Genomic DNA, 16,680 nt, shown 5'->3' with positions numbered 1-16,680 from the left:
TATCCTTTTGTTATTTTCCTCTACTACCTTTCCACGCTACAGTAGAATATAATCAGGGCATGTTTACGGCCCTATCGAATTTAGTCATTTTGTAGAACTTATTTTAGTGCCCGATTGCACTGTATATGTTTTTTGAATGCCGAATATTCTCCACATCTGAAACTACAGTGAATAACTTACGAAAATATAATAGGTACTAACATTAATAAAACAGGAATGTGGAAAGGACTTCCGAGTGTTATGTAATTGTGCGAATGATATGTGAGTAATAAAACTGACACTAATGGACATTCCCAGCCGTTTTATTAATTAATTCTAACTGAAAAATATTGCCTAGTTGAAATGTTAATACGGGAATCGAGATGGATAGTCTGAAATGCTTGCGTTTTAGTTTCTTATGTTGCTTTTTGAGTCCATGTTCGGTATAATTTATTGCTTAGATACTAACTTAAATTAATAAGTGATGAGAAATTAAATACAAGTTACAAGACATTTCAAAACTTACGAAACATCTTGTGCTACGAGCCTTAGGTTACAAAACAGCTGTTGCCAAAAGCCTAATCTTGCAGTTGTAATGAAAACTTATAACTTCGTCATGTCGATCTGTATATAATATTGTTTCTTAAGATTTTTTAATAATTATAATGACTCTGATATCGTATATATACGAACAGCAATATATCTGTATTATCGGTATTAATATTTTATACCCCAGTAGGCATGCGTTTGACAATTTTAACAATCCTTGAGATGCTTGTGCTGTTTTTTTGTCTTATTTGTACCGTGGGGCGGTGTTCTTTAGAGTTATATTCTATTTCTTAACACTTCTCAGTTCACCATATCGACTGGAACTATTCAAAGATTATCCTTTTTTATATTACAATATAAATCTTTCTAGATTACTTCGAATTGAATATACAATTTTGTTCGGATTCAGTTCAATAAAGTACAGTTGACAAAAAAGTATCACGAACCATTAAACCAAATAAATATTCTCAATAAAAACTTCTGTATCCGTATTGATAGTTAGTCAAGATGCTTGTAAAGGAATAAGATTTCTGTAAAGGAAACATTAAGGGCCCGAAGGTCTTGTATGAGAAAACGTTCGTCCCCTGTCAGGAAATATAACGAGTTCTTGTTTTATTAGCTTGTTTATCCGAATCTGTATATATACGTCGTGGGCAGACTAGTATTAGGCATTACAAGATCATTGACACTGTTATCTCAGATCAGATATTGACTCGTCATCCTGGCTTACAACTTGGGTGGTAATACTATTGTTATATAATTAATGCGTTTTTAGTAGTGATCAATTGTGGTTTGATTTTGATTAGGTTTTTCTTTTGTCTTCAGTCTGTTAACATCAGAGATTAACATCCAATGCTTGCGTTGAGGTTACTAAGACGTTTTGATACAGAAGTTATAACTTTAATAACGTAGTTTTGTCTTTAATTTTCCTTTTTAATTTGCGTTTCCACTTATGTTATATTTTTGTTACTGGCTATTTATTACGACAAATTTATCTTCTGAATTAAACGTACTTAGACTGTGTTTAAGTTTTTGTTGATTTAAATTAATACGCTTAAACCACTTCCAATAACTCTTAAACACCTATAGACTGAACTTACCTTTTAAAATTATACGACCTACTGAAATACATTAATTAGCTAGTTGTCCGGTCAAAAACCTCTAAAACAACTTCGGTCCAGCGCCCTTTATTGTATCAACAGCTAACTAACGCTACATTAAGTGCCACCCGACGTTATGACAAGTTATTTAATCCACAGTAAATAAAATTCCCCTCTACTCGACTTTTTTATACGATGTACGTAATAATGTTTTTATTATAAGAATACGAGTGCGAGATACTGGTCAAATGATATGTTATGTCTTTAGATTTCGCAATTTCTATCCTAAATTCCATAAACTAAAGAAAATCACATATCTATCACAGTCTTTCAACAACAACTATTAACTTTCATGCACATTGAACATCTGCCCAATAAATAAACTACAACAAACAAACCTATCTACTCCATCTATTTGGCAAATACCGGTCACAACTGCCTATCAACCATCTTTTCAGTTTCCGAGCCATTTAGCAAGCCATAAACGTTATATATTTCTTACATTAAAGATTATCTTATACCATGTAGCAGTCACAATTAACAAAGCTAGCAGCGATGTACGTACCTATAAAATGAAGAGTTCCACAGTTTATTAAGTAGGAAGATATAGAAATATTTTCTAATACAAATATACCTATTAATATTTAAGTATATTATATTAGCATAGAGTTGAAAATAACCGTAGACAACTACTGTCGTCGATAGATGTAGGAAATAGATTGCCTTATTGGTCCTGTATACTGCAAGTGTTTACATTTATTTTTTTAAGAACATTCCTAGCCTGTTAAAACATTCCAATATAATAATTACTTATAAAAGCTGTCAATAACACTGTGAATAGCCCGCTTCGGACAGATGGGCTTGTTGGAGATGCGACAGCTTAATAACATTAATTTCTGAAAGAAGTTATGCATATCATGTTGTTTCCTTGAAAACCTTGTTCATACCATATACAAACAACGTAAACAGTTGTTCATTTTACAATAACAATATTTAATTTAACTTTATTTACTTTATAGCATTCTCTGATATATTTAATTGCTACATGCAAATAATCATTTTTTATTTATGCCAATAGTTTAAAAATATTACGACAAGCTATATAAACCTACATGCATATAAAATTGTATAAAATAATCTTTACTATATATTCGAACTTGCAATGAATTTGTTCAGCATTCGAACAATAACGTAACTAATGCAGAGATAGTTTGTGAAGATTTAGTACGTACAGGACACTGACACTTGACTTCGACGAGATTTATGTCTCAGCCGCCAGACATCGACTCCTCTCCACGATTCTATCTCTCCACTCGTTCTCGAGACATATGTACGTCGATATAAAACCCAATAGGCTTGTTCCCTTTACACGACAGTTTTTATTGCACTCTTATATTTTACGGCTTTATGAGATGTTACACAATGATAACATTCATATCCTTTTCTTATTACGTTTAAATGGTGATTCTCAACACGGAAATAGGCACTTCAGTCAATAATAAAGATGAAGCGAATTATTTATTTCGAATTCTATTACGGAATAAACGACTCATTTCATCATATTCAGTACAGTGGACCTGTGGTCGGCCGTGTAAAAATGATTAATTGACTAGAAAACCCGCGAGATCATAGTGAGTGATGTGTGCACGGACATGAGAGAGAGTGGCGTTGTATGTACAAGGCGGTGATGAGGGCTGCGCATGATGCGCGAGCGCATTAATGGAAGAGTCATGGTCGTCGGGCGGCGCGCCGCTGCTGCGCACCAGGTCACTCCCGCTGGTGCTCGAGGCGGCCAGCGGCGGGGTTCCCACGCGCCAGACCAAACTCGATCCTCGACAGCTGCTCACTCTCACTCGCCATTACTACCCGGAGGGGGGCTGGGGCTGGGGCGTCGCGGCGGCGGCAACGCTTGCGCAACTCCTAGCTCATGGTCTCCATCAAGCAGCTGCTGTCCTGGCCGTGGAGACTGTTCGGCGTTTCGGCCCGGAGGTCCGAATGCAAGCAGGTATTCATTATGTCCTTTCGGCTTTATATTAAAAACGATTGAACATTTTTCATAAAAAAATTATACTAAGTACCCATCGTGTGGCAAATAATAACGTGTAATAATATCGCAGCTGATAATTTTATTCAAACCTGTTTAACTAATCCAACAATGTTACAGATACCCGTACGTAAGTATATTTATAAATTTGAAGTTTACTCATCTCGCGGCAAAACATCCGTGGTAGCATACACGAATACACCGTGTATTAGTGAATGTTTACTTTAAAGTAATACTATTTCAAAACACAACATTATTATAAATGGATTCAACGCATGGGTAGATATTCCATTATCTATTTCCGTTGTATTACAACCAAAGATCATATTCAGCTCAAAATTATTAATGAATAGACATGCACGGACGGGAAGAAATAAACATCATGAAGGTTAACGCCTCCCAACTATTTACTTTCAAGTCATATTTTCATGAATTTATATGAAAAGTTTTCAATTCTATTTCTAGTTTTGATAATAAGTAATGCGTCTGATCACCATGGCGAGTCAATGGCGAGAGCGGTCAGACCACTCAAAAAACTTTTGCACCACGCTTACACTTTACAATAGCAGACTGCGTCCCCACTGCGCTTCGCAAAAGTTAATTTGTTTGCAATCATGGTATTTTATTAGGACAACATGTTAGTTCAACGCTCTTGTTCTTTTTCATAAGTTTCATTAATTATTTATCGTACTTGTCCACTATGTAAGACAAATATAAATTTAAAAGATTAAAAATTAAACGTTACGTTTTTTCAAGTAAATAATCGGAAAGGGTTTTTATGGTCTCCTACTATCACCAACTATTTCTAGCGTAAACGTAACAATCTCTTGGGCAGGTCCTTTATATCTTCATAAATAAAACAACGTCCCGAGAGCGTAAGTAGATTAATACATAATACAAAAATGTCAGTAATAATTTAGATACGAGACGTCTCATGAGGACTGTCAGTCAAGCAGAAAATTTGTATACGTTGCGAAACGCATCATTCCACCAGTCTAGAGTTATTCGCTGTTGTACAGTCACTCACGCTTTCTTTGCGCAATTTAAACATTTTGACGCAGAGAGCATTGACTCCAGAGGATTAGTTGCAATTGAACCCGTGATTTACCCTCAGACTAACATCGTCCTTATCTAATCCGAGCTCAAATAATTCTTAAGTTCAAAAAGGAACACACCCGTGCCGTTTATCGCGTACCTAAGTCAATTTGACCCAACAGTAAAGTTGTATCGCGTAATAACTTTTTACTGTCTACAGTTTCGGAAGATCCATTCTTCATTCGGTTGGTTTTTGTAACGTTCTAAACGCAGTTACATGAGAGCTGTAAAAGTAAGTCGATAAACAAAGATAATGTGGTTTGGAATCGTCAAGAATCGATTAGTTAAAAGAATAGGGTCTTTTTCTGTACAACTCACGATATCAATTCGTTTTTTCTCTATGGCTATACTACTGCTATACTTTTCTGTTAAAATTTTCCTGGGTAATGAAACTTTAAAATAACCATTAGTGTACCAGATTCAATAATAAATGACGAGGTAATACGGTGTAAAATAGCCCGAGCAACACGATGGGAAAAAAATTACTATAATAAAACCTAATCCTATAGAAATAAAGGTTAAAGCGATAACCATATAGAAACATATTTTGTGATGCGTCATGAGGAAGTTTCATATTATACACCTCAAAATATCACCCTCAATATTGGCAAAATTGTAGCTAAAAATAAGTCTTTGATATACCATAGAATCTAGTGTGTATCCTCAACTGTCAATCATTGGCAATCGTTTATTAGGTTTAAAACGATACGCGAACCGCCAGACACCTTACAGAACCGTAATCAGAGTAAAGAGGAAAATATTGTAAAAAATATATACATGATACTTTACTGTGAAGTTTCTTTTTAATAAAAGTTGGTAAAAAAATGAATTTTTAACAGTAGCTTTGTACTCCACCATTTCATTACATGTATACCTACATACCAAAGGCATTTGAATGAAAATCTCGTATGCGCGGATTGGGATTGGGGAGGATTCCCAAAAGGGAAGCGAAGCATTTTTAAGCAACAGTGAATTTCTACTCAATATATTATACACTATCCTGATCAAATCTACCCAAAATTCCCGTTGATAAATATATCTATAACGAGCCTCTGTCATTACAATTAATATGTGGAGCAGGTAGAATTACTAGGCTTTAAAAATCCTTACATTTAAAAATGTTTAAAATACATACGCATTATTTTTTTTTATAAGAGTGTTAAGATAATATATCTATCAGTTATAAAATTGTTGACATGAAACCTACCCTTAAGATAAGGATCGCTACCGCCCAAACTGAGACGTTCCCTTCAGTACATCCCAGTTTGTTGACGATGAACGTCGACCTCACCATACATTTATCATCTCAATGGACGTTTAATATGTTTCGGTCGGGCGACAGGCGAAGCGATAACGCGCGTTTGCGCGATGACGAGCGATTATAATTTAACACATTTTTCGCACTTTATTTTGTTAAGGAATATGTGGAAGAGATTAATCATAGTTTAGTCGCCATTTATTTTTAACATCCCATGTATAATAAGGTTATATGTATTTATACCTTCTTTCTTTCGGTGGAAATGTCAAATGTTGTATTTGTTGTAGAGCATCATAGTATTTTAAGTTCAAACACATAGACTGATTTCAATGTGGTATCTGTTTCGAAAGCTGGTTTAATCGGGGTGGTTTTTACTTTTTAATTTCTTATGACTATTTAAATCATAGCAATATTGAAAAAAGAATGTTAGACGTAAAGTCAATATTATTATTTTAAATCATGTGATAAAATGATTGCTTGGATAAATGGACCTACCTATTTTATAGTCCAAATGGCTATTGGTTAGTAAATTATAGCTTATGTTAGATTAATAAAATAACAATCCTTAATTATGGAAAGTGCAACGCAGGCCATAAAAATAGCAACGTGAAAAATTTATAGCTATTGCAGTTGCTATACCGGGGTACAAAATTTACATGAAGTTTATACCATAAATAAGAACATAATGGCGCAGCATTAACCTATTATGCGTAGCCCCAGTGCAATAAAACTTTATTTCTTATTTTTGGCAACTTTATAAAATTAACTTAGAATATATAAAAATAATATGTAAAAGGATACGATGACTAAAAATTAAACGAAATTAGTTATATAAATATGAATTAATTATACGACCCAAGGAAACTATTACTATTAAAGCACATGCTTTTTATTGCATCCACGTTATTAAATCTTAAAAATATATTGTACTGGTGAGGTACAATAAATTATAAATAAATTCATTCTTAAGAATTATATAATTCCAAATAATGATTTAAGTTTAATAGCTACGAAACCTTAACAATTTTCTCTTATAAGAAAAGTTATTTCTTATCTAGATTTGTAAGCTACATATTTCTTTTATAAAATTAAAGTGTTCTAAGAATTATTGTAACATATTAGCAGACTTTAAAGTCACAACTCTATCAAACATGAAACAGTGTGTGCATGAAACATGAATAGAAATCTGAAAAACGCGAGTGTTGGGTGTCACAAAGTTAGGGACGTTGTTTACCACTGTTCGACAAATAACAAACTACGACAAACATTGTTCAATTGGAACAGATAATAAATATTAGTTTTCGTTTTATAAATAACAAAAATATTGTAACTAAAATATCAAATGTAGCTATATCTATGCTTAGTAGGTACTAATACTAAAACTAATAATCCACGTGAGATGTTAAAATTATTACAACATTGTAATTATATATATTTAGATTTTAATATATAATTAATGATTAAGCTGTTCCTCCCAATTAATTTCAAGATCTTGTAGTTATTCCTATATCAAAACTAAAAACAATATTTAATAAATACTGTTTACTTAAACATGTTTACTAATTACCATCTTTCCTGGATTGCATAATTAAGTCCAGTAGTAAGACGTCAGTAGACGGCCATCGACGATCACCAGTAACTGCCGAAAGGGGCCGATTCGTGTGCAGATATAAACTTAAAGTCAGACAATGCACTTATTTACAATACGATGAGACAGCACATTTTCTTTATTTCAATTCGATTGAGACAAGCGGTCAAACTCTTGATTCAGACCTTCCAATGTTTCTTGCTATTTGGAGAAGCCCAACTCTTATTTATAGCGTTATATTTCGCCCCCACTGCCATTTCATTTATTCGAAAAATATTTTGTTGCCAATTGAATAACTGCCTGTTCGTGTTGAATGAATTTATTTTCAATAAGTTCTAGAATGGCACCTAATATTACACACAATACTTACATAATACATTTTCAGATTTCATAAAATGAATGCAATAAAAATACTTTTTATATTGAAATGGTTTTTATATTATAACGTACCTGAGATGGTGGTGCCGCTAAAATCAAAGTTCCTTATAAATGAGAAGAATTTATAATATAAATTATCAATTAGACCCTAAATAAAAGAGCTTATTGATTATTTTAATGGACGCTTATAATTTAAACCTATCCGATTTCTAAAGTCCAGTGGTGTACACACATGGTTATTAATTCATTATATCCTGATGGATAATTAACAATGGACTTTACGGACATGAACTTCATAGGTTACGAATGCTTTACTTTAATAACAAGTAACCTATTTCGAAAATTTAAACTCAATCCAAAATTAATAGTTTGCTGACATCCGAATGTGTACTTAAATTTGATATTTACATCACGTAATCTTTAAATGTACTGCAGTTGCCGATACTAGTTGAGGACCCTTGAGAAAAAAGTTCCAAACTTGTCCTCGTGCCGATGGAAATGTCATCAGCAGAAACTCAATTGCATAAAACTTACTTATTCGACGAATTCGCAACAGGACTTCAGAAGCGATTGATTGTTGAGATGCGTGTAGAATATTTATATTGTTTTTTTTTTTTTATTTGACTTGTTATCGTGGTTTTTATACTTAAAGGGAATATGGAGCACATATGTAATATATCCATTATAGTTCGTTTAGATAGAAACAATTTGGAATTATAACTTTAAAGTCATTAATGCAAATATAAATTCAAGTGTTTATACAAGATACTAGGGATGATGTTATATAACAGAATTCATAATGGCTATAATTTAATAAAATCATGAACGTTAATTAAAATATTTCATCTTCTCGGAAAATAAATTGTTTGAATCAACAAAATCGCCATATTTGTTTATGCGCATTATTAACAACGCGTATTCGTTTGTCGCTTACGGCGATAATCGTTTATTTTAATAGGCTATTCAGATAATAATAAGCCTTATATGTCAGTCAATAATCTTCATTTAAGTGACGTGTCAAGTTTCGCATAAAGTTTTGTCATTGCTTGTATTAAGTAGGGTTGTCAATACGTAATTTATTAAAACATAAAATATTATTTTATTAAATAAATTCATGAGCTCAAACATCCATATTATTCAAAAATATATATACTATAATTATATAAAGATGAGAAGTTTCTTTGTTAGAATACGCTAATAAAATTCTTTTAGTGTGACAGCCCATTTATCAAAGAAAGCTTTAGGCTATATGACATCACGCTTTTACTGATAGAAGAGGAGCATCAATGAAAAATGTTGCGAAAACGGCAAAAAATATTACCTTTGAGAGCTTATGCATGCGCTGCATAAACAATTAAAGTTACGGATCAGTTATGTGTGATGAAATTGTTCCTCTTAAAAGTAAAAAAAATATATATTTAAAAAGCCTGTCTGAACGCGATAAACTCGAAAACTACCCAACGAATTTCGATGTTTATGTAGTTATGTAGTTTGAGACCCTGGGATGGACATGGGATACTTTCTATCACGGGAAAATATATATATATATATATATATATATATATATATATATATATATATATATATATATATATATATATATATTGGGACTTTTATCCCGATAAAACTCGTTCACGCGGGCGAAGCTACGAGCTAAGGATAGTCAAATAAAATTAAATGATCGTGTAAATAGGATATAACAAATTTTAATATTGATTAGTTGTATACCACTAAGCAGTACCTACCTATAGATGTAATAAAAATATAAATAAGCATACCTACCTACACCTCATAAAAGATTAATTTAAGGACATCATATTATTTTAAGAACAATGATATACACTACATACAAAATTTAAAGAATGCCTACATTATGCGTAATACGAAAGTGCTCATTATGAAAACAAAAGGCACATCATCACGTATCGTATTATCTGACAGCCCTATTCAATCAGCGTCCGTACAAGGCGGGTGGTATGCCGAGCGCGGATCTTTACGGCGCCCGATCACAATAAACATCACTCTTTTTGTGGTTCACTCATAAGACGGTGAACGGTTTTAGTTTATAATGAACTATAAATCGGTACTGAGAATGTACTTTAAGATTTTTTACTAGCCCACATATGTCCCACTTCTGAACAGAAGTACAAAAGAATCCGTCCTCTCGTTCATACCAACTGGTTATGTGATATTACGTTACACGATTTAATCGCAATTAAACACACCAGAGGTAATTGACATCAGTCAGATGTTCGGCTTTAAAATTATCCTTATTGTTCTGAAATATGGGGTCGACGCAACGCGCTTTCTCAAGATATTGCGGAAACAATTTGGCCTACCTTTTACGACGGTCTGCCGTCCTGACATCAAACCCTTCTAGATTAGTGTTGTAGTGCAAACGACACCGTAACAAGTGTAACCATTTCAGAATTTTAATACTTACTGCACATAGGATATTTGTATGCGACCGGATCAATTATTGTACACATAGTTAGATACAAACAGTCATATCTCGTCAGTCCAAACTATACCTGGTTACCACTCTACTTACCACCAGATGCAGTAGAATAATTTTCCCGTGTCGTATAAAAAAAATTAAACCCACGCGTGTACATCAATTTATGTTCCGTTTTATGGGCAGTAAAATGATGACTTAACTACATTCTTAATTCCAGGTTGCCTAGGAGCTCTGTCAGCTGGCGTAGCGCTAGCCCTGTCGCCTGTGACGGTGGCGCTGTGCGTGCGCAAGTCAACGCGCGTCACGGCCGTCGTCGGCGGGCTGGTAGCGGCCCTCGGCTGTCTCTTCACCTCCTTCGCTACACAATTCCACCAACTATTCTTCAGTTACGGTATAATATTTTAACTTGACAACTTTCTTACCGTGAATAAGCATAAGAAAATATCCAGCATATCATATTGCAGTGTCTCCCGTGACCCATCCCTGCTTGTAAATATGTAGATGATAGGTACATCTACCATGCTGTTCCATCGCTATAGTAAAATGACATTAAAACCTCCCCTAGGATCTTGAAATTTCGGAACAATAGAAAATAACGCTAATTATTTTAATCCAACTTGCTTGCATCTGTCGTGAAACGAATGTAAATACTAGTCTAGCCAAGTATAAATCATGACCCTCCTCATCAACCGGTTCAATAGACTAGCGTTCATTTCTTTGCAATCTGAGCATACCTTATCCAGGTATGTCTTCGTGATGATACCAATTATAAAAGAACAAGCAGCTCTTTAAACAATATATTAATCGGTAATTAAAATATACTTAAAACCATATAAAAATTTGTGTAAGATTGTTCTCTCAAAAAGCACTCTCACTGAAGACATAAACAAGACTTGCCTTTCCAATAAAGAAATAATTCCCATATCCGCTGAATTTTATTAACATAATGTAAACAGAACGATAATGCACCAAACACGGCCACGTGCCGCCGACAACTCAATTTATTCCGAGATTCATATCCGAGACTCGTTTCGTACATCAAAGGTAACCGTTAATTGGCGTCATAACAGGGTTGCCAAACGAACTAATTAATGCACCTTATATTTTCAGCTTTGTAAAATATCCATAAGTCAATTTATATCTGTATCCCTGAGATTTTCGAGGCTCAAAATTTCTACATCCCTTATAGACAACCCTATTGTCAGTAAATCAGTGATGTACTTAAAGATGTCATCATACCACCAGAAAGCTTCTATAAAGCAATCAACACTTACCCATTTGGTATGATTCACATTTACCTACTTAGGTGAAATTGTATATTCGCAATGTTTCATTTTGAACATAAAATGAAAATAGATTTTGTGAAGACAGAGATGTTTATTACCTATTTCTGAATAGGTTTATTTAAGTATTTAAAAAATAACTGTAAAATCCGAATTCTTATGCTTAAAGTATTGATGACAATGAAAGAACATACAAAGATTTTTAATAAGGTGTATTAACAGTCACTGTATGTGTTGAATAACAAAACTCTTTTCACATTACAATGTAAACACCAGGATGTGTAAAGCCATACATGTGTGCAATAATGCAGTTTACCAACCAAACAAACTTCGAACAATATAAACGTACCCAGTAAGCACTTCTTCAAGAAACCAAAGATACTTTGGTGCTGTAGGAACGGTATTTGTATATAAATTAGTACGATATTTGCAACATCAGGAAACTCTGTTATAAATTACATCGCCTCCCCTACTCTTGTTTATAATAAATTATGTTCCTTGTGGAAAAGAACGAAAAAGGGGCATTGACCAAAACCGCAGTAAAAAGTTCATATTCAAAATGAATCACCGTATTCTTTATTTCTAGATTATTATGATTTCTAGAAGAATATAAAATCAGAAGGTATTCACATAAGTATTAATATTTATTTATTTTGATTTAAATGCAATAGATGCAATTGAAGTCAAAACCGTTTCAAGTAAACTTCTGGCACTAAATTCTGTTTCTTAACCTGCGTTTATTGTTCGTAAAGACATTAAATATAAATAATATTGTTCTAGTTCCTTGCAGTATGAACGTTAAGGAACTAGTAACACAAGTCTTTTTGAGTGTAAACCCATTTCTGGAAAGACACATTAAAACTTATCCGCGTTTATCTAACTCTGTTTGTCTATACCTACTTTAATGCTCTAGTATGTGCAAGGACGTCTATTGCATTAAGGCGATACCTCAAGGTCCATTTTCATACATTTTGTTTCACCTTTAATCTGGGTAACTAAACAAGTATTGGCAAGTAAAGAATTTAAATTCACGTCTAGTTAGTGATTAGTTCTCGCAGTTGAAAGAAAAACGTAAAAATAATTAATAATCATGGATATTTCTGCCTTTAAATACATAATGTCTAAGTTTGCTCATTCTTAATTCTACTTATTTACTCAGCTCTATGACTTGTACTTTTTCAAACGAGGCTGAAAACAATGTTTTTACGGTAATCAGCAATAGCTTTGCTCCTGGCTATGCGCACATCCATGGACGATGGTAACCACTTACCATTAGGTAAGTCAATAGTTCATCTGTATTCAGAGACACTAAAAAAAATATGGTTGCCGATTCTTTTTATGTCTTATTTTCTCTATCGTCAATTTGTACTGAAATCCGTTACATGATATATGATCTCGTCGACTAATATTGCCGATATTTTAGCGATTCAATGCCTCACCATATAAGCCGGGCTATCGACACGTTGAAAGCGAAATAAACGGCATCCTCGCCACAATCCGATACAGCTTTATCTCGCAAAGACCGTGCTGAATAAACATGATTGCAATGTCTAATACCCGCCCAGCATTGCACGTCTAATGCAACAGAAACAGATATTTACTCCACTATTATTCTCTTTAATTGAACTTTAGAAGGCGTTGTACAATTTCAGTCCTAGGTATCATCTGTAATTTATTATGCTTTGACGTGCTTTTAGATCATTTCCGACGTAGTTCTCTATTTTTAACTGTATAATTAAATCCTTCTGATACTATTTTGCACTCGATTAATACTTTTTATTTTGGACTATGGACCACAAACTCCACTTACTTAAATAATAGGTATTAAAATAATGGCTTTTCATCCCATGTGAAATGCTGATTTCACTACTAACTGCCGTGAATTTTGATAAGTGGCCGGATCCTGAATCACTGACAGCCTATTGTGTGCGTACATGCATTCCGAATCATTCGATTTCAATAGTCCTTTCACATATTTTACATGAAATTAGAATTCGAGAGTTGACTGATTTATTTATGACTAATATTAGACTCATTCAATTTTACGCACTTTTTAATGAAATAAGTTAAATATTTGTCCGTTGATATCTACGGTGACATAGGCGAAAGTCACAGTAGATAGTGCATTCATATTTCACCATAGCTATGTGTACGTTCTAAGAAAGGACACAGTCTAAAAATCAAGCAATAGGTGATTCATAAAGTCTGCCATCGAAAACGTCTAGACAGAGCAATCGTCGGAAGCCGTGATGTACTGAATAGTGAGGATGGGTTGTCAAGACATTTTCCTTGCATTTCAATAAAAGGAAGTGTGCTCCATCCAAATTTGAATAGCAAGATGTATATTGATGTCTATTGATGTCGTGAGAATAATTTAGACGAAGCGACGAAGCAATGTAATGCAAAACCTAACTTACCTAAGTAGGTAAGTAGGTATTATTAATCAAAAATCCTTAATCCTATCTGTACGTTTAGTGAGAGTGTTGCAGTTTTTCGTTTGTAAAGTATTCTTTCATTTTCTTTTTAATTATGTGGGTTATTTTAAGATAAGACCCACAAATAAAAAAGCAACTACGTGTACGTGTTATCAGGAACGGTGGTAGGTGTGGGTGTCGGGTTGACAAGAGATTGCTCGACTTTGATGGTGGCGCAGTACTTCAAGCGAAGGCGAGAACTCGTCGAGATATTCATTGTGAGCGGCAGCGGGCTTGGCATCGCAGTCATGTCAACGTTTATCAAAGGTGCTATCAGGTAAAAAAGGAACTTACACATTTAATCTGCAAACTAAACCTTGAAGGGTTACATCTTTTAATTATCATTAAAACTATGCCGGCTTATTTTCCTAAAATTACAGCGACTAATCAACTTATCGAAACAAAATGTTATGGAAGGTTTTTTGTCATGTAAAATATCTAATACCTAGGCGGATATATCGGAAATTAGACACCAATCGTCCCATCAAACGTTTATGCAAAGTAATATGCAATTAAATCTATTTCAGAGCAATTGGCTGGCGTCTAGGATTGCAGGCAGTAACTGGAGTAGTATTTGTAACCTTCATACTAGGCACGTTCTATCGTTCTGCATCTCTGTATCATCCACAACGCCGAGCGATACTACATCTTAAAAACCAAAACAAAATCAAGCGGAAAATGAAAGATCGGAACAAAACAGATGATAGGCAACCCTTCTTCGATTTCTCTACGTTGAAATCGAAGACAGTCAGGATATTGCTAATGTCGACCGGAATATCGGCTTTTGGGATAAATACGCCCATATTTTATTTAGCTTATCACGCTGAGGAGGAAGGTGAGTATATTTTTTATAAATAACTATAGATAAAAGTTGATATATTCCATGGGGTTGTCAGCGTCATATCATTGAATGTAAGAAATACTTAACTGAGTTAGTAAGAAGTTTCCGTTCAATTATAATACTAAGTAGATATATAATGATTAGGTACTATTTTGTCATAGCTAGATAATACTTCAGAAATTATACTATACATATACTTGATTTACATTGTATTGTATGTTAAATTTCCAGGTCTTGGTGATACCGCGGAGTTGCTACAAGCATATCTGGGCCTGGCTTGGGCTGTAGGGTGTGCGGCTTTCGGCCTGCTAGTCCGACAAAACTCGGCCGAATGTCGTATCGCACGACAGTACCTCACGCAAGCTGCTGTGTTTGTGTGTGGCCTGGCCACCATGGCTCTGACTGCAGTTGAGGGTTCTTATAGAGGATATGTCATGTTTGCTTGGATTTATGGTAAGATGGAGGAGGTATTTCATGAACGCTAAAGAGCTCTTTACATTTTCAAATCTCGTTTTAACATTGCTTTCTAAAATATTACTATAATTACTAAAGTAGGCATAACAATAGTCATCTTTATTTCATAAACAGACGTAGCGCTTACAATTGAGAATTGATGTACTATAGGAGATATAAATCTAAATTACCTACTCGAAAGGTTTAAATTTTATAACACGCTAGAAGCCGTGATGTAAATAAATTTACGAGTATGTTGCAATTATATAACCCAGTTTATAAATTTCAAGACGATCACACCGACGCGCCGTCGTGACTAGATCCACATGCTTTGGTAATTACTTCAAAATGTGAGACATTTAATTGCCAAGCTATTCAACTGTGTTTTATGCATCCTCCGCAAACTGTTTTAAATGTATATATTTGACGATCCGATTTTATTGATTAAATCTTTGGGTACATATTATAAAACAAAGTCCCCTTTTCTGTCTGTCTGTATGTTATCAATTTTTACAAAATCTACTGAACGGATTTTTATGAAAATTGGTATATAGCTAATTTAAGACCCTGGGGAGGTTATAAGCTACTTTTTATACCGGAAAAATATATAGCGGGACTTTTATCTCGGAAAACCCACTCACGCGGGCGAAGCCGCGAGCAAGAGCTTGTTTCTATAAAATTATTAGTAGATAAACTTAGTTGACTGTCAACCCTTTTTTAAATAATAAAAAGAGCTTCCTTGTGATCATATCACCAATAATAGTAATATTATTTAAATATTAGCACTTTATCGATAGTAGAGCCAGACCAGTAAAATAAAAACCTGCTTCGCTGCTTTATCGTTTTAATGTTAACATTGTCGTAAATTTATTTCCATATATCACCTCAACATGGCGAGATTTTTTACACACTACTTATTTTCACCTCATCAAACAATTTATTTACAGGGATATTCTGCGGTGGTTACCACTACTCTTTGAAAATGTATACGTACGAGCGTGTCAGGTCCAGGAATTTTGCACGCACTTGGGGTTTCGTGCAATGTTCTCAGGCTGTACCGATAGCTATTGGTGTACCCTTATCAGGTTATGTATAAAAATATATGTATATTGAACCTAAGCACATATTGATATTCTCTTTCATAACAGCATTGGAAGAAATACGACAAAGATAAAATCAG

The 16,680-nt window shown here is 34.0% G+C and overlaps 1 protein-coding gene across 3 annotated transcripts in view; it reads left to right on the top strand.

Annotated features, from left to right (window-relative positions):
* The window catches only part of LOC115444004 (monocarboxylate transporter 10), a 109,047-nt gene that overhangs the window by 89,547 nt on the left and 2,820 nt on the right, over window positions 1–16,680 (top strand). For 2 of the 3 annotated variants that reach the window (XM_030169610.2, XM_030169611.2), the window contains exons 2-7: window positions 3,196–3,633; window positions 10,667–10,840; window positions 14,324–14,483; window positions 14,734–15,041; window positions 15,279–15,500; window positions 16,448–16,585. In XM_030169610.2, the coding sequence (XP_030025470.2) occupies window positions 3,348–3,633; window positions 10,667–10,840; window positions 14,324–14,483; window positions 14,734–15,041; window positions 15,279–15,500; window positions 16,448–16,585 (1,288 nt within the window). In that variant the 5' untranslated portion in view covers window positions 3,196–3,347. The remainder of the gene's footprint in view (window positions 1–3,195; window positions 3,634–10,666; window positions 10,841–14,323; window positions 14,484–14,733; window positions 15,042–15,278; window positions 15,501–16,447; window positions 16,586–16,680) is intronic. The other variant, XM_030169609.2, reaches the window with a different exon arrangement.

The sequence above is a fragment of the Manduca sexta genome, chromosome 19, assembly GCF_014839805.1.
Source record: "Manduca sexta isolate Smith_Timp_Sample1 chromosome 19, JHU_Msex_v1.0, whole genome shotgun sequence".
NCBI lineage: Eukaryota > Metazoa > Arthropoda > Insecta > Lepidoptera > Sphingidae > Manduca > Manduca sexta.
This window is presented reverse-complemented; position numbering and strand designations above follow the sequence as displayed.